This window comes from Meriones unguiculatus, chromosome 17 (assembly GCF_030254825.1).
Source record: "Meriones unguiculatus strain TT.TT164.6M chromosome 17, Bangor_MerUng_6.1, whole genome shotgun sequence".
Classification (NCBI taxonomy): domain Eukaryota; kingdom Metazoa; phylum Chordata; class Mammalia; order Rodentia; family Muridae; genus Meriones; species Meriones unguiculatus.
This window is the reverse complement of record NC_083364.1, coordinates 91257556-91275672: the sequence shown is the minus strand read 5'-3', so window position 1 is coordinate 91275672 and position 18117 is coordinate 91257556. Positions and strand designations below refer to the sequence as shown.

The 18117-nt window shown below is 38.7% G+C and overlaps 2 protein-coding genes across 2 annotated transcripts; one reads left to right on the top strand and one right to left on the bottom strand.

Moving 5' to 3' along the window:
- Nucleotides 1-2167: 2167 nt before the first annotated feature.
- Nucleotides 2168-2332, bottom strand: LOC110544832 (keratin-associated protein 20-2-like). The gene has a single exon (XM_021630650.2). It carries the CDS (start codon nt 2330-2332, stop codon nt 2168-2170), a length of 165 nt encoding a protein of 54 aa, XP_021486325.2.
- A 9615-nt stretch (nt 2333-11947) lies between these two features.
- Nucleotides 11948-12127, top strand: LOC132648804 (keratin-associated protein 20-2-like). Its single transcript, XM_060371347.1, has one exon. It carries the CDS (start codon nt 11948-11950, stop codon nt 12125-12127), a length of 180 nt encoding a protein of 59 aa, XP_060227330.1.
- The last annotated feature ends 5990 nt before the right edge of the window (nt 12128-18117 follow it).

Sequence of the window (18117 nt, the reverse complement as noted above, 5' to 3'; positions counted from 1 at the left end):
AATTTCTGACCCAGTGTTGTCCCATACAGCTGCGTATGTTATAGGCTATTGCCAATGCTATCATTTATCCTGTGACACTATGATCCTACTGATAAAGGCAGAGATTAGTCACAAAAAAATTAAGAACTCAAGCTTGTACTGGCCTCAAAGTGTTCACCTTGGTTGAGTAAATTTCATAGTGCTGAATGGTAGCCTGCACAGTATTGGAAGATAAAATGAATGATCATTTTTAACTAACCATTTTCCGTGGTTTGAAAACCAAAGACTGAACTGCAAGTGTATGTGCACAGCTTTAATTAGAACAAGATCAGATTGGGAGCAATCTACCATTTTATGATTGAATATAAGTCCACCTGACAGATGCAGCCCAACATAGAGCCATTATTTGGACAAGTACCAGTAAAGTAGGGAGAACCTTCTGCTAGTATTCTCACAGATAGACTTGGTTTTGAGGAGTCCTGATGATATTGTTGTACCTGTTAGCGAACCTCTCAGTTTTGATCTGAGGCATGCCTTGCTGCAGTAGACGGTGATTATCACAGAGATGACAAACTCTTCAAAATACATAAAAAAGAATCTGGACTTTTCCCAGTTCTACCTGAGGAAAAATTGGGTGCCTACAAGGAAACAGTATTTTCTGGACAAAGCTGGCAGCTGCTTTTCTGAACTCAGATGAGTTGTAACAACATGTGCAAGACCTGTGCAAACTCAAGCCAGAAAAATTCCAACATGGTGTCAGGAGTTTCCACACATTCCTACTTTTAGCTGAGGAGCTGCTACCATTTGATAGCTGTCAGGACGTGGAGGGGCAGTTTCTTGAGGAGTATGGCCCTAGTCAGGTCAAGCTTCAGATGATGACTACCCATTTTAGAGAATATTAGACTTCATCGGTTTAAGGAAAACAGGATCAGATGAATGGGGAGGAGGTCCCCCCTATCAGTGGACATGGAAAGGGGCACAGTGGAGATGAGGGAGGGAGGGAGGGACTGGGAGGGAATGAGGGATGGGGACACGGCTGGGATACAGAGTTAATAAAATGTAACTGATAAAAAAATAAAAAATAAAAAAAAGAGGACATAAAGTTGGTTGGGCATAATGTGGGCGAGTCTCAGAAGAAAAGGGAAAAAAATGAATTTCATCCAAATATGTTGTATGAGATTCTCTCAGAACTAATAAGAAAATGAATACAAAGTGCAAATAAATGACTGGGTATGAAATCAGAAGATCAAGCACCAGAAAGAAAATAGGAAAGTCTGATTAAAAGATCTGAAAGGTGCTGCATAGCAAGACAATACCTTCACGGTTCTGTACAAAAATTGGGGGCCAATATCTGAAATTCATGTGAAATAGTTACAAATTAACAGCATGAAGAAAATTGATATTAAAATAGAACATTATCCTAAATATTTTTCTAAAGAAAATCTACAGAACAAAAATGAATTTTCAAAAATTGTAAGTGGAATCCACAATGACATTGTTCCCTACAAAAATTAATAAAATAGATATTTGAAATTAAAAATGGTGTTAGAGAACACATGAGTAAAGGGAAGCGGGTACACAGTGAGCATGTGCATGGTGACCCTCATCATGGAAGGTGCTGTGGAGAGAGCAAGGTGCTAACAGAAGAGCTTTGTGTTAGTTCTCCAAACTTCAGTAGCAGACAAAAGGATTTGATCTCAGAAAAGTATCTGCATTCCAAATTTCATTGTGACATCACAGTAGCAAAAACATAAAGATAACAAAAATGTCTGCCTGTAGAGGAGTGTTTAAAGAGAAAGTGGCCTTCCCTCCCCCCTTGCTCATTCTTTTTCCCTCTATTACATTTGTTCACAATCATACGTTTACAACCAAACATATAAATTCACCAACATACTTCTTACACTTAGTAAAACAAATATAAAAGTGTATGTTCATGGAAATACTTTATTTTATACATAGATATTCACAGAATGTGAAAGCATGCAAGCAGATCAAATTTAACAAGGCATGATGACAATGAAGTGCTTTGCTGCAAATATTCGTGCAATCTAATTAAATAAAAGGAATAGGGTAGGCATGTTGTTTTTCATTCATTATTACTCAGAGTTCAAATTAAGGTTGAAATTTATGAAAATATTTGAGAACTTTGGAAGTGGAGAAAGTCCAAGTTAATAGCTGCAGAAACTCCTCAGTAGAAGCCACAGGACCAGTACCTCCTGCAGCACAGTGGGCGGCAACAGCCATAGCCATAGCCACCATAGCCATAGCCGCAACCACAGCCACAGCCATAGCCATAGCCTAGGCCACCATAGCCATAGCCCAGGCCTCCATAGTATCCTCCATAGTAACACATGGTGTCAGGAGTGGACTGTTCAGTGGAAGACAAGCGGCAGGTTCCTGGAGTCTGGGTGTCACCACCTGCCAAGGGCCTTTTATACACCTGGGTTGTTGTTGGGAAACCACAGGCATTGTGGTGTCACACATCTCTGCACTGTGCTTCAGAAAACATCACGAGGGGTGTGAATGACTGAACACACAGGCTGCACAGCTGAGATACTTGTGTTCCTATGTTAGAATTCCAGAGACAAACCATTGGGCCTTAACATAGAGGTGGGAATGGAAGTAATCAGAGAGGAGAGAAGAGGTTGGAATGATGTAAATACAGTATCAACTTATGAAATTCTCAAAATATAAAGACTTTAAATTCACTTTAAAGAAACAGAATTCATGTTCTATTTTTAATGCTCTAGTTTATTCTGTATTTGCTTTCGTGAATTTATACGACCTGGTTTCATCAGGTGATTCAAATCATTAAGATAGTTAATTTCTTTCAAGCCTTTTTTTAATGGGAGCAGGGGTCATTTCCATTATTCCATTTTGAAAGAAGTACTTTCATTAAATATAGATTTGTTCTTTGGGATATTTCTTGTTTAATTGTCATGAAAGGCGCTTATCTTTTAAGAACAATTAAATATTAGTAAAATTAAGTGTCTTGCTGCTGTAATTTGTATATACAGATGCTTCTGTAAGTCGTGGACAGATACCTTCTACCATCACCTTGGGTACCACTCTCCTGTCCAACATTTATATTACTGCTTCACACAGGTAATCATTGCACTGTCACTCCCGTTTCTGTACAGAAGAGTTTCAGTGATTCCTCACACACACGACTACCTTGTTAAATGCAATTTTACATAGCATTTGTAAGGCTTTGTTAAGAAAAGAGATTATTTTATCTATATTTAGATGGTTGTTTAATCCAGATAGATAAATATATATTCAACCATGGGAGTGCATGTTTTTTTTCTTTGATTTATTAAATCTAATGCTTTTTTATTTGACTAAGGAACCATGTGGCTTTGAGAACCACGTTAAGAGGTCCACAGGAATTCATAGCTGTTGGAAATGTACAAACAAGTAATTTTTATAACACACTTAAAAATGAACACTTGCCAAAGTTCATGTAATTTTTGCTAATACAAATTCAAATGATGTGGCACTTGCCAACCTTCTAGCTCTGACTTTTTCTCAGAAACACGTCACTGAAGAATCCAGTAATGCTCCTAGCCAGTAATTGGGGAGTGGAGCTACCTGTTAGTAGATACAGGTGGGCATTAAATACAAAAAAAAAAAAGAGGTAACTGAATAGCTATCAATAGAAAATGAAGGATTTATGCTCTTCAAACACATTGTATTACTATATTTTTTTTTCACAGAGCAGACTGTTTCTGATAACTGGGCCTATGGAGCTTAGGTATGGAACATTCATTTCATGGCTGAATTTAGGATATTCATTCCATTATTAAAACTGGATGTTCACATGTAAAACTCACTGATGTGGACTTTTTTTTTGTCTATCCTGACAAAAATTTAACCTAAGAGGGATTGAAAACATAAATGTAAAAAATAAATAAATAAATAAATAAATAATAGTAATGATTTTTTTCTACAAGAATATCCAAATATAATGGTACTATTTATCGAAAAGATTATACTTGTTACCCACCAAATTTTCTTCACAAAAATTAATTAATAATAGATTGAATTGACTTCCAATATTATACACACTCATGCACACATGGGATTGAATTTTAAGTCCGGGGTATGTCTGCTGTTGTAATTCTAAACTCACTATTAGTTTTGTAGTGTTTTAAATTTGAGAGCTGAAAAGCTTTTGATGTTATTCTTTTTCATCATTGTCTTAACTGTTGTTTCTCTTAAATATTCAAATGTTTGCTAAAGTCTCTCTCCACATTTCTGCAATACCAACTAAGAGAGTGGCATAGACTATGCTGAAACTGTAGATCATCTGAAGATTCCTACAGTTTGCCAACATTAAGATGTGCCATATACAAGCAAATGACTGAATTATTTCAGAATTATTTTGTACTTTTTACTTCTCTCATTAAATTTCTTCTTGGTTTATGACTTTTGTATCGAATTCAGACTATGAATTGCTAATGTATAACATAAAAGATATAACTTTATGTTCATCCTGAAAAAGAACAATACCGACAAAAACAAGAGAATGAAAAATAGTATTATTTAGGAGACACAAAACTTTATGTAAGAGGAAAGTGAGATCTGTAACAGGCAGCACTGGGTCCTCTAAGCGACAGTCTGCAGACTTTATCACTGGGCAGTAGGTTGACCCTTGTTCTTTGCCGTTGACATGCAGCTGTGCAAGAGCAACAGAAAAGGCTAGTAAAGACACTAGACCCATGAAGGTAGCTGTGAAAAATCTCTTATCTGTACTTGGATTGGAATTGAGTCATGAGCAATATCTTAGTTTTCAGTAGAGCACAGACAAACAATTTCTAAAGTGATTAATTTACCTAAGGTAGAAAACTTACTTTTTGTTTTTTTTTTTAAACATTCTCTGAGTTTATTTGAATATATGTATCCTATTTTACATAAACTATAAACAAGTGTGCAAAACACAAAATGCTTTGCTTCCTTTTCCAAACAAAAGCCTATGCTGCTAGAAGAAATTACAATAAAAAGTCGGTGTTTTCCATATGATGAAGTAGAATGCACACATAGATAATACATGTACAGTTCTCCCAAAGATTTTTCAGTCCCTCATATTAAACATCTGGTTCTTCAGTAAGTTCTAGCTTTAACATTTAGACAAGGTCCAGACCTTCATGAAGGTCACAACCTTCATTCTCATCTTCTGCACAAAATAATGCAGATTTCTGCTCCAGCATCTTAACTGTTTTCCCTGTTTCACTCTGCAGTAAAGCCAATGTTATAAAATAACCCTGCAGTCCTACTACTCTGAGGACTAGAACTCTTCTTGGACTGTCTAAGAGAGTCGTGATAAGATCTAATTGTTTGTAGCTGCAGTGAGACCCAGCATAACCTGGCTTCTGTCTACGCCTCTGACCTCTCTTCTCATGATTCTCACTGCTGTGCTCACATCTCTTACAAGCTTTTACCCCTTCTTCATGAAGCCCCTTTCTCAAGAGTTTGAGGTGTAATTCTTTTTTTTTTCTCTTATGAATATTTTTTTTTCAATGCAGTTTATTCAGGAACCTTGAACAATCCTCGGACCCTGGGGAAAGCCAGCCCACAGCTTAAATAGCCTCTGGGTAGCCAACCCAGGCGTGCCACGTGGGCAATGCAGATAGGTCCACATACATGGAAGCAAGCCAGATCCTCAGCCTTAGCCAAATGTGGAATTGTTCATGACAGAGAGCACTCACCATCGGGAGGGTGGAAGGCGGAAACCAGCTCCATCTTTAAGGCATAGCATTCCACAGCTCTCTACAGTTCCCCCTTTTTGTTTTAGACGCATCAGGCAAGAGTAGAGGTCTGATCTCTGATATTAGAAATAAATTGGGACTTTGTACTGATGTTCATTTAGGTGTCATCCACCCAAAGAGCATCAGACCCGTCCAATACCTTTTTCTCAGAGGCGGGACCTGGGGCATCAACCCGCATGCAATCAGACATGCTCTTCTCTGGGTCCAAAGCGGCTGACCCTGAGTGCAGTGCTTAGCCTCGCATCCTGAGCGTATCATTTAGAATCATTAATAATTTTTTTTGGAAATTTCCATAGTTCAGTAGGAAAGTCACCTAGATATTGATTAATATGGTACTGTCATATCAAAGTAAAAGAAACATAAGTAAAACAACAAAGGGAATTATGACATTTTACGTAAAATATCCATGGTTAACACTTATCTAGAGGACATGATTATTTACACTTAATGATGAACAGGTGTATTGGTAGATTTGCAGCTACAATAGTGTCTCTAGGAATGAACTCCCCACAGAGACAATAATGTATCCTAAATGCACATCCCGCCGGGAAAATTAAAAGTGTATAACAAAATGGAGTAAAAAGCATGACAAGAATTTATCTCCAGTGAAACATTTCATAGACATTAAGCTAACAAAAGTACAGTGTTCTGGCATTCATATATCACAAATTTCCCTGTTAAATATATGTTTGGGTTGTTGGTACACTGACATAATGGCAGAAGAATTCTTAACTATAAAAACATCCACGTCTCTCATAAACTGCACATCCTTAAAATGTGAGTTAATGTAAAGCATGAGGCTAACACCTGTCTGAGGTTTGCTCCTGCAGCCACTTAAAGTGTTGAAAAGCCACAGGCAGCTGGTGACATTCACAAAGAAGAAGGTGATAATCTGCCTAACTGAACCCTTCCACTCTCAAAACTATGAGTTATTCTGGCTGCTGCAATGGGGGCCTGGGCTATGGTGGCCTAGACTATGGCTATGGCAGCTGGGGATATGGATGTTGTCCTCATGTTGCTATGGGAGATATTGGTCCTACAGATCCTACTGAGAAGCATCTGGGACTGCTCAGCCTGTAGAACTCTTTCTTCCACTTCAACATTGTAATGCTGTTATTCTCCACACACAATGCTTCAGACTTTGCACGCTTCCTATAAAATGCTTTAGCATTCATAAAAATGTTCCAATCTGAGGAGGTCTTACTTTGGCATTTGTTGAAACTAAATAGCTTCAAAGAGAAATTTTTGTTTTATTTCAATAAATTTTGTATTGAAAACATTCATCTTGCATGTTCAATTTTTTTTTTTTAATTTCACCGTCATGTGTTTTTCCACAATTAGATCCTGGGGTGGTTGAGGTACTAAGTGAATGTTTATTATTAACGTGAGCACACCCATTTCATCAAGAATCCCAATGCCTCAGACCCATAAGAACAGCAAAGATCCCCTGGGTCAAGATCAGGGGAACAGCAAGACCTTCCCCGGTACAAAGGGCAGATGTTAAAGTGCATGCATTCCTGAAGCTGGAGGCTGCACCCCTCTACCTCCTCCTCTGCCATGCTATCTCTGCACCCATCTACCTCTTCCTCTGCCATGCCATCTCAGAAGCTGATGTTGAATCCATCAAAGTTGTCAATCAGAGAACAGGGTGCACCCATCCCAGATTTCCTGTAAATGTCAATACTCCATTCTTATAGTTAATCCCTAAGCCATGCAACCCACAGTGCACACTTTTGGAGAATGCATATTTTTTCTTATGTATGGAATCAGTTTGTGTAGCAGGTAATTAGGCGATCCAGTTCATCACTGCAGAGTAGCAGGCACAGATCAAGTACAGCCTGTTCTTCACTCAACTTTATTGTCACTTCAAGAAAAGCCATGCTGTATGATTTGTACACATCACTTTATTTAGATAACTTTCTTCAGCTAGAATTAGATTAATGAATGGATTATCTTGAGTCAAATATGAAAATACTGATATTATTTCACTAGAACACATACAAAAGATTACTTGCAGACTATTTCATGTGCCCTCATGGTAGTTAAGCCTTACTCATTGCGCCCTTTATATTTGCACCCACCTCTTCTTTGGCCACCTGACCCCAGGCCAAGCAGTAAATGATATGTGGATTTGGAGAAACAAAACATATTTGCAGTTGGTGGAAGTACAAACCGGTGTAGCCACTGCAGAAATTGATGTGGAGTTTCCTCAGAAAATAAATAGATCGGTTACATGATCCAGTTATATCATGCTCAGGCATATACATAAAGGTCTCTTATATGCTATGATACTTCATTATCCATTATCATTGCTTCTCTATTCAATATATCCAGGAAACAAAAACAGCTCTGATATCCACCCATAGATAAATGTATATTAAAAATGTGTTTTGTTTACACAAAGAACATAATCTACATCTTGAGAAAAGTGAAATTGTGACAATTGCAGGTGAATGGATGGAGATGAAACAGTGAATTAATCCAGACCCATAAGCCAATGTCACATATTCTATATTTTGTAGATATTAGATTTGAATCTTCAAATTTGTTCCCTTTGCAATACTTCTTGTAATGTCGTAATAGTATTGTGATTACAAATTTGCATGTATTTCTTCCATTTAAAATTTTATGTATTATTCCAGATCCAAACATTTTCTCTATAATTCTTTACACATGACTGATTTTGTTGTTATTTTGTTGCCAGTGATGGTGGTGCACACCTTTAATTCTGGGAAAATTCCAGAACTCAGGAAGCAGAGGCAGGAGGATCTCTGTGAGATTGGGGTTATCCTTTTCTAAAAAGTGAATTCCATGACAGCCAGTGCTCTGTTACACAGAGAAACCCTGTCTCACAAAAACAAAAAGCTAAAAAGCATAAAATAATAAAATAAAGACAAAAAGAAAGAAAGAGAAAAGAAAGAATGAAAAGGAGGACTGGTTTTGTTATCTAATTAATGCAATTATAGCACTGACAGTATTTGTAGGTCAGAATTTCAGGTTTCATATTTCAAAATCAAAGGGAAACCTTTTTATGAAATTGTCCAACATTTACCATGATGTCACTTCATTTACATAGACTTATCTCTTTATCAAACTTCCTAACTAAAGGTCAACTACAAATAATTTATTTTATACAATAGGTATTTTGGTAAATTTGTGAGAAGTTCAAAGTTTAAATCTTTGAAAGATGGCATTTCACTATTTTTTAGAGAGATTGTTTTATTTTATTTTTTATCTAAATTTATTTTTTATAATTTACTTTACATCCCAATCTTAGCCATCTTCTCCCAGTCCCAGCCTCCTTCCTTCTTCCCCACTATTCCTCTTCCCTAGTACTTAGAAAAAAGGAGACCTCCTCCTCTGCCATCTGACCCTAGTCTATCAATTTGCATGAGAACTGCCTTTATCCTCTTTTGTAGCCTGCCAATGCTGCCCTGTGAGAGGAATGTGATCAGAGAGCAGGCAACAGAGTCCATGTCAGAAACAGCCCTGCTCCCCTTTCTAGGGAACTCACTTGGGGACTGAGCTGCCTATGTGATACATCAGAGCAGGGGCTCAAGATTCTCTTCATGGTTGGTCCTTGGATGGTTCATCAGACTCTGCAGGAGCCCCTGGGCCCAGATTTGTTGGCTCTGCTGGTTTTCTTATGGAGCTTCTGTCTTGTCCAGATCTTTCTATCCCCCCTCTCTTCCATAAGACTCCCTGTGCTCTGCTCAAAGTTTGGCTGTGAGTTTTAGCATCTGTTTTGATCCCCTGCTGGGTGGAGGCTTTCAGCGAACATCTATGGTAGGCTTCTGTCCTCTTCCATCTCTTCAACCATTTCCATTTTCTATTCTATTTGCCCTGCTGAATGAAAATTAAGTATCCTCCGAAGGATCATCCTTGTTATTTAACCTCTTTTGCTATGTGGATTGTAGAATGGTTATTCTGTATTATATGACTAATATCTGCTTATAAGTAAGTATATACAATGTGTTCCTCTATTTGCCTGCAAAATTTATCATTTCCTGTTTTTAGTAGCTGAGTAGTATCCCACTGTGTAAATGTACCACAGTTTCTTTATCCATTTTTCGGTTGAGGGACATCTAGATTGTTTCTAGATTCTAGTTATTATAAATGAAGCTGTTATGAACATATGTGAGCAAATGTCCTTGTATGGTGGATTATTTTTTCAGTTATATGCCCAGGAGTGGCATAGCTGGTCTTAAGGTAGTACATTTCTCAACTGTCTGAGGAATCACTAGATTGATTTCCAAAGTGGTTGTATAAGTTTGCACTCCCACCAGCAATGGAGAAGTATTTCCCTTTCTCCATGTCCTTGGCAGCATGTGCTATCACTTGAGGTTTTGATCTTAGCCATTCTATTGGATATAAGATAAAATCTGAGAGTGGGTTTAATTTGCATTCCCCTGATGACTAAGGATATTGAGTGTTTCTTTACAATTCAATATTCCTTATTAATCATGAAAAAGTATCCAAGACATAATCCTCAAGATAAGATTCATTTAAAATAACAAAAATAGTTTCAGGAGGTCCCATTTATTGATTGTTGATCTAAGAGCCTGTGTTCTTGGTGTTCTGTACCAGAAGTTGTCTCCCACTCAAATTAGTTCAAGGCTCTTCCCCACTTTTTCTTCTAACATATTTAGTGTGTCTGGTTTCATATCGAGGTCTTTGATCCACATGGACTTTAGTTTTGTTCAGGGTGATACATACAGATCTATTTGCATTTTTCTACATGTAGACATCCAGTTAGACCAGCACCATTTGTTGAAGATGCTTTCTTGTTTCCATTGTATTGTTTTGGCTTCTTTGTCAAAAATTAAGTTTCCATAGGTGTGTGGGTTTATTTCTGGTCTTCTATTAGATTTCATTGATCCTTCTTTTTGTTTCTAAGCCAGTACCATGCAAATTTTACTACTGTTGCTCTATAGCACTGCTTGATCAGGATGGAGATACCTCCAGAAGATCTATACAGGATTGCTTTATCAATTCTGGGTTTTTTGTTTTTCCATATGAACTGAAAATTTTTCTTTCAAGTTCTGTAAAGCATTGTGTTGGTATTTTGATGAGAATTGCATCTCATCTGCAGATTGCTCTTGATAGGATGGTCATTTTCACTATGTTAATTCTATCAAGCAGGAGAAGACAGGGAACAGGACAGGAGGCTACCACAGAGGTCCTCTGAAAGACTCTACTGATTAAGGTATCAAAGCAGAGGCTGAGACTCATAGCCATACTTTGGGCAAAGAGCATAGAGTTTTATGAAAGATTGAAAGACCTGTAAAGGACAGGAGCTCCCAAAGGAGACCAACAGAGTCAAACAAACAAACAAACAAAATAAAAAAGACAAAACAAAACAAAAAACAAACAAACAAACAAACAAACAAATGAAAAACAACTGAGCCCTGGGATCCCTACAGAGACTGATACCCCAACAAAGGAAAATGCATGGAGAGGTCCTAAAACCCCAGCTGAGATGTAGTCTTCAGACTCAGTAACCAAGTGTGTTCCCTAGTAAGGAGAGCAGGGGCTTTCTCTGGCATGAATTCAGTGACAGGCTCTCTGATCACCCTCCCCTGGGGGGTGCAGTATTGTCAGGATAAAGAGGAAGACAATGCAATCACTCCTGATGAGACCTGATAGGGTAGGTCAAATAGGAGGAGAATCTCCCCTATCAGTGGACTAGGGGAGGGGCATAGGTGGAGAAAAGGGAGGGAGGATGGGATTGGGAGGAGATGAGGGAGTGGGCCACAGTTGGGATACAAATTGATTAAACTGTAATAAATTATAATAATAAAAAAGGAAAAAAAAGAAAAAAAAATCTGATCTTTTGTGGTGTTATAAAAACTCAACACTAAAAAAACACATGTAATTATTTTATTTTCTGGCAGAATTGTGGTCCACAGTCAATAAACTACAGAAAGAATGACCTAAAGACCTAAGAATTATATCAGATACATTATTTGATTATAATCCTGAGGCAGGAGCAAATATCTCAACTATGCAATCTTTTTTTTTGTCCAGTAATTCACAACACTCGTGATGTTTTCTGAAGCACAGTACAGAGATGTGTGACACTGCAATGCTGTGGTTTCCCAACAACAACCCACATGTATAAAAGGCCCTTGAGAGATGGAGACACCCAGACTCCAGGAGACTACTGCTTGTCTTCCTCTGAACAGTCCACTCCTGACACCATGTGTTACTATGGCAGCTACTATGGAGGCCTGGGCTATGGCTATGGTGGCCTAGGCTATGGCTGTGGTTATGGCTATGGCTGTGGCTATGGCTGTGGCTATGGTGGCTATGGTGGCTATGGTTATGGCTGCTGCCACCCACTATGCTATAGAAGATTCTGGTCCTGTGGCTTCTACTGAGAAGCTTCTACTGCTGCTCAACACAACTTTCTCCCCTTCAGACGACCTTAAAAATCTTCATGAATTCCAACCCTAATTTAAACTCTTTGAGGAATAACAGCCCACTATCTTCCTCTTCTTTAATTAGATTGCATGGATATTTGCAGCAAAGCTCTTCATTGTCATGCCTTGTAAAATGTGAACTGCTTATCTCCTTTCCCATTCTGTGTGTATATTTATACACATATATTATATAGAATAAAGTATTTCCTTAAAATATATTTTTATGTTGGTTTTACTGAATGTGAGATGTAAGTTTATGAATTCATATCTGTTTGGTTGTAAATGTGTGATTGTTTGTGAACAACTGTGGGTAGTAAAGGTAGAAAGAAAGAGTAGGGGGATAAAAGGACAATTTCCCTTTAAACATGTCTATTGGTAGACATTATTATTATCTTCATATTTCTGTTATTATGATACCACAGTGAATGTGGAAGTGCAGTTATTTCTCTGATTTCATTTTTTTTCTCTCTGCTACTTAAGCTTGGAGTCCTAACAATTTTTTTCTGTAAATATCTTTTTTATTTCAATTTTTTATATTAATTACAGTTTATTCACTTTGTATACCAGCTGTAGCCCCCTCCCTCATTCTCTCCCAATCCCACCCTTCCTTCCTCTTCTCCTCCCATGCCCCTCTCCAAATCCACTGATGGGGCAGTCCTCCTCCCCTGCCATCTGACCCTAGCCTATCAGGTCCATCAGGACTGGCTGTCTTGCCTTCCTCTGTGGCCTGGTAAGGCTCCTCCCCCCTCAGGGGGAAGTGAACAAAGAGCCAGCCACTGGGTTCATGTCAGAGACAGTCTATGTTCCCCTTTCTAGGAAACCCGTTTGTATACAGAGCTGCCATGTGCTACGTCTGTGCAGGGGTTTTAGGTTATATCCATGCATTGCATGTTCCTTGGTTGGAGTATCAGTCTCAGAAAAGACCCCTGTGCCCAGATATTTTTGGTTCTGTTGCTCTCCTTGTGGAGATCCTGACCCTTCCAGGTCTTTCTATCTCCCCCTTCTTTCATAAGATTCCTTGCATTCTGCCCTAAGTTCACAAGACATTTGCTCAACCATGTTTGTAGCACCTTTATTCATAAGAGCCAGAACCTGGAAACAACCCAGATGCCCCTCAGTGGAGGAATGGATACAAAAATTGTAGTATATTTACACAGTGAAATACTACTCACCAATTAAAAACAAGGAAACCATGAAATTTGCAGGCAAATGGTGGGACCTAGAAATGATCATCCTGAGTGAGGTATCCCAGAAGCAAAAAGACATACATGGCATATACTCACTTATAAGTGGATATTAGACTTATAATAATAGGATAAACATACTAAAATCTGTACATCTAAAGAAGCTAAGCAAGAAGGAGGAACCAGGTAAAGATGATCATCCCTCATTCAAAAAGGCAAACAGATGGATATCGGAAGAAGGAGAAAACAGGAACAGGACTGGAACCAAACCACAGAGGGCCTCTTGAAGACTCTATCATGACGATATCAAAGCAGATGCTGAGATTCTGTAAATATCTTGCAGTCTCCACAGCATCTTCTATACTGAGGGTCGCCATGTACATTCTCACTGTGTAAGGCCTCACTTAACTCACATGTTCTCTAACATGCATTTCTTCCTAATAGCCACTTTGTTAATTATTATTATTTTCTTTTTTAAAATTAATTAATTTTTTTAATGCAGTTTATTCAGGAACATTGAACAATCCTCGGACGCTGGGGAAAGCCAGCCCACAGCTTAAATAGCCTCTGGGTAGCCAACCCAGGCATGCCACGGGGGCAATGCAGATAGGTCCACATACATGGAAGCAAGTCAAATCTTCAGCCTTAGCCAAATGTGGAATTGTTCATGACAGAGAGCACTCACCATCGGGAAGGTGGAAGGCGGAAACCAGCTCCATCTTTAAGGCATAGCATTCTGCAGCTCTCTACAGTTCCCCCTTTTTGTTTTAGACGCATCAGGCAAGAGTAGAGGTCTGATCTCTGATATTAGAAATAAATTGGGACTTTGTACAGATGTTCATTTAGGTGTCATCCACCCAAAGAGCATCGGACCCGTCCGATACCTTTTTCTCAGAGGCGGGACCTGGGGCATCAACCAGCATGCAATCAGACATGCTCTTCTCTGGGTCCAAAGCGGCTGACCCTGAGTGCAGTGCTTAGCCTCGCATCCTGAGCGTATCAAATTACAGTTCATCCACTTTGTATCCCAGCTGTACCCCCTACCCCTATTCCCTCCCAATCCTACCCTCCCTCCGTCATCTCCTCCCTGCCCCTCCCCATGTCCACTGATGGGGGAGGTCCTCCTCCCCTTCCATCTGTTCCTAGCCTATCAGGTCTCATCAGGACTGGCTGCATTGTCTTCCTCTGTGGTCTGGTATGGCTGCACCCCAACCTCAGGGAGAAGTGTATAGGAAATAATCTCCTTGCGATTTTCACCCACAGTTGTGAAATTTCACCTTTGGTCAACTGTAGATTTATGATTATTCTCTAAATTTTAATAGCAATTTTATTTTTCATGCATTTTATTTGTAGATATTTCCAATGAATTTTTTTTTCGTATTATTTTTGTATAGAACAGTGTGTGTATTATCCTGCTCTTCCTTGTTGGGTCTTTTTAAATTTTTATTTATTTAATCACTTTAAAGTTAGATCCCAGACTCTCCTGCCTTTCCTCCCAGTCCTTTCCTCACAACCCCATCTACCATTCTCCCCTCTCACTGTTCTCAGAGAAGGGGAGGACCCTAAGGCATACCATACCTCACTGACTCCTCAAGTCACAGCAGGACTAAGCACAAGTTCTGTTACTCAAGCTAGACAGGGCAGCCAAACAGAGGAAAGGAAATCAAAGGCAGTTAGCAGAGTCAGAGACAGCCCCTACTCCCATTGTTGGGGGATCCCCATGATGACCATGCTGCACATATGCTATATATTTGTAAGTGGTCAAGGTCTGGCCCAAGCAAGCTCTTTGGTTGGTTGCTCCATCTCTGTGAGCCAGCAGGGGCCCAGGTTAACTTATTTTGTAGGTCTTCTTGGGTGTCTTTGACCCTTCTGGCTTCCTCAATCCATTATCCCAGTCTTCCACAAGATTCCCCCAATTCTGCCTACTTTTTTTTTCATTGTTAATTTCTGCATTTCTTTTCATCAGCTGCTGAATGAAGCCTCTGAGAAGGTAGTTATACTAGGCTCCTCTCTTCAAACATAGCATATAACTTCAATAGTGTCAGGGGTTGTCCTTCTCCCATGGGAGGGGTCTAAATTTGGGACCATCATTGGTTTGCAATTCCTTCATTTTCTGTTTCATCTTTATCCCTACACTTCTTGTAGGCAAGGCAGATTTTGGGTCAGAGGTTTTATTGGTGTGTTGGTGTCACCTTCCCTCCACTGGAAGTACTACCTGGTTATAGGAGGTGACAACTTCAGGCTCCATATCCCTCTCTGTTAGGGATCTCAGCTAGGGTCACCTCATAGGCTCCTAGGGGCCTCCCCTGTCTCAGAGATGCTCCAACATTGATTTCCATTTTCTCTCTTGGTCCTTTCCCTACCAACACCACATCCACCTCTCCCCACACCAGATCCCCATCCCTGTGACCTTCCCCACCTCCTCTCCCACACAGCTCCCTTCTTCAATCTACTTCAGATAACTATTTTATTTCTTCTTCTGAATGATATTCAAGCATTCTTCTTTGGGCCCTCCTTGGCTTCTTTGGGTCTGTTGGTTGTAGCATGGTTATCCTGTACATTATGTCCACTTATAAGTGAATTCACACTATGTGTGTCTTTCTGGGTCTGGGTTACATCAGACCCAGAAAGGGTGAACTTTTTCTGCTTCCATCATTTTGCCTGAAATCTTCAAAATGTCCTTGTTCTTAGTATCTGAGTAGTATTCTATTGTGTAAATGTACCACATTTTCTTTGTCCATTCTTTAGTTGAGGGATATCTAGGTTGTTTCCAGTTTCTGACTATTATGAATAAAGATGCTTTGAACATAGTTGAGCAAGTAGCACCTTGTAGCAAGGTGAAACATCTTTTGGGTATATGCCCAAGAGTAGTATAGCTGGGTCTTGAGGTAGAACTATTTCAAATTTTCTGCAAAACTGCCAGATTGATTCTCAAAGTGGTTGTATAAGTTTGCACACCCAATAGCAAGGGAAGAGTGTTTCCTTGCTCCACATCCTTCTTAGCATGTGCTATCACTTTAGGTTTTTATTTTAGCCATTCTGGCAGGTGTAAGATGGAGTCTCAGAGTCATTTTTAGTTTTATATTCCTGATGACTAAAGATGTTGTTGTTTCCTTAAGTGGTTCTCAAACATTTAAAATTCCTCTGTTGGACATTCTCTGTTTAGCTATGTTCCCCATTTTAAATTGTGTTTGTTGGTGTTTAATTTCTTGAGTTCTTCATATTTTGTATTTTGGATATTAGCCTTCTGTCAGCTGTAAGATGTTTTCTTTTTCCCATTCTGTAGGCTACCATTTTATCCTATTGATGGAGTCCTCTGCCTTACAGAAGCTTTTCAGTTTTGTGAGGTCCCATTTATTAATTGTTGATCTTAGAGCCTGAGCTCTTGGTGTTCTTTACAGGAAGCAGTATCCTGTACAAATGAGTTCAAGGCTATTTCCCACTTTCTCTTATAACACATTTAATATATTCAGATTTTTGTTGAGATCTTTGAACCACCTGGACTTGAATTTTGTGCAGGGTAATAAATATGGATACATTTGCATTCTTCTACATGCAGACATCCAGTTATACCAGCAGCATTTCTTGAAGATGCTGGGTCTTTTACTTTTCATATGAAATTCATGATTGCTCTTTCAATATCTGTGAAGAATTGTATTGGAATTATGATGAGAATTGCATTGAAACTATAAATTGTTTTTGGTAAGGTGGCCATTTTTTATTATGTTAATCCTACAAATCCATAAGCATGGGAAATCTTCCTATCTTCTCATATCTTCTTCAGTTTTTTTCATCAGAGGCCTAAAGTTCTTGTCTCACAAGTCTTTCACTTGCTTGGTTAGTATTACACCAGTTATTTCATATTATTTATGGCTGTTATGAAGGGTGATTTTCCCCCTAATTTCTTTCTCAGCTCCTTTATGCCTTGTATAAGGGTTGGGTCCTGATTTTTTAAGTTAATTTTGTATTTAGCCACTTTTCTGAAGGTGTTTATCAGATGTAAAATTTCTCCCGTAAAACTTCAGGGTCACTTATGTATACTATCGTATTATCTGCAAACAGAAATACTTTAACATCTTTCTTTCCAAATTCTATCCTCTTGATCTCCTTTAGTTGTCTTATAGCACTAACTAGGACTTCAAGTACTATATTGAAAAAAATATGGAGAGAGTGGGCAGCCTTGTCTTTTCGCTTAATTTAGCAGAACTGATCTAAGTTTTTCTCCATTTAATTTAGTGTTAGTTACTGGCCTTGCCTATTGCCTTTATTGCATTTAGGTATGTGCCTTGTATCCCTGATATCTCTAAGACCTTTAGCATGAATGGGGTGTTAGGTTTTGTCAAAGGCTTTTTCAGCCTGTAATGAGATCGTCATGTGTGATTTTTTCCTTTCAGTTTGTTTATGTGGTGGATTACAGTGATGCACTTTCATATGTTAGGCCATACCTGCATCCCTAGGATAAAGCCTACTTGATCATGGTGGATGATAATTTTGATGTGTTATTGGATTTGGTTTGGGAGTATTTTATTGAGTATTTTTTCATCAATATTCATAAGGGAGATTGGTCTGAAATTGTCTTTTTTTTTTTGTTGAGTTTTCATGTGCTTTAGGTATCAGGGTGACTGTGGTTTCCAGAATGAGTTTGGCAATGGTTCTTTTGTTTCTCTTTCGCAGAATACTTTGTGGAGTGCTGTTATCAGCTCTTCCTTGAAAGTTTAGTAGAATTCTATGCTAAAACCATGTAGTTTGGGGCTTTTATATATA

Bases quoted from the DNA above. Each gene is read 5' to 3' on its own strand.
- LOC110544832 (XM_021630650.2), bottom strand. From the start codon at position 2,332: ATGTGTTACTATGGAGGATACTATGGAGGCCTGGGCTATGGCTATGGT.
- LOC132648804 (XM_060371347.1), top strand. From the start codon at position 11,948: ATGTGTTACTATGGCAGCTACTATGGAGGCCTGGGCTATGGCTATGGT.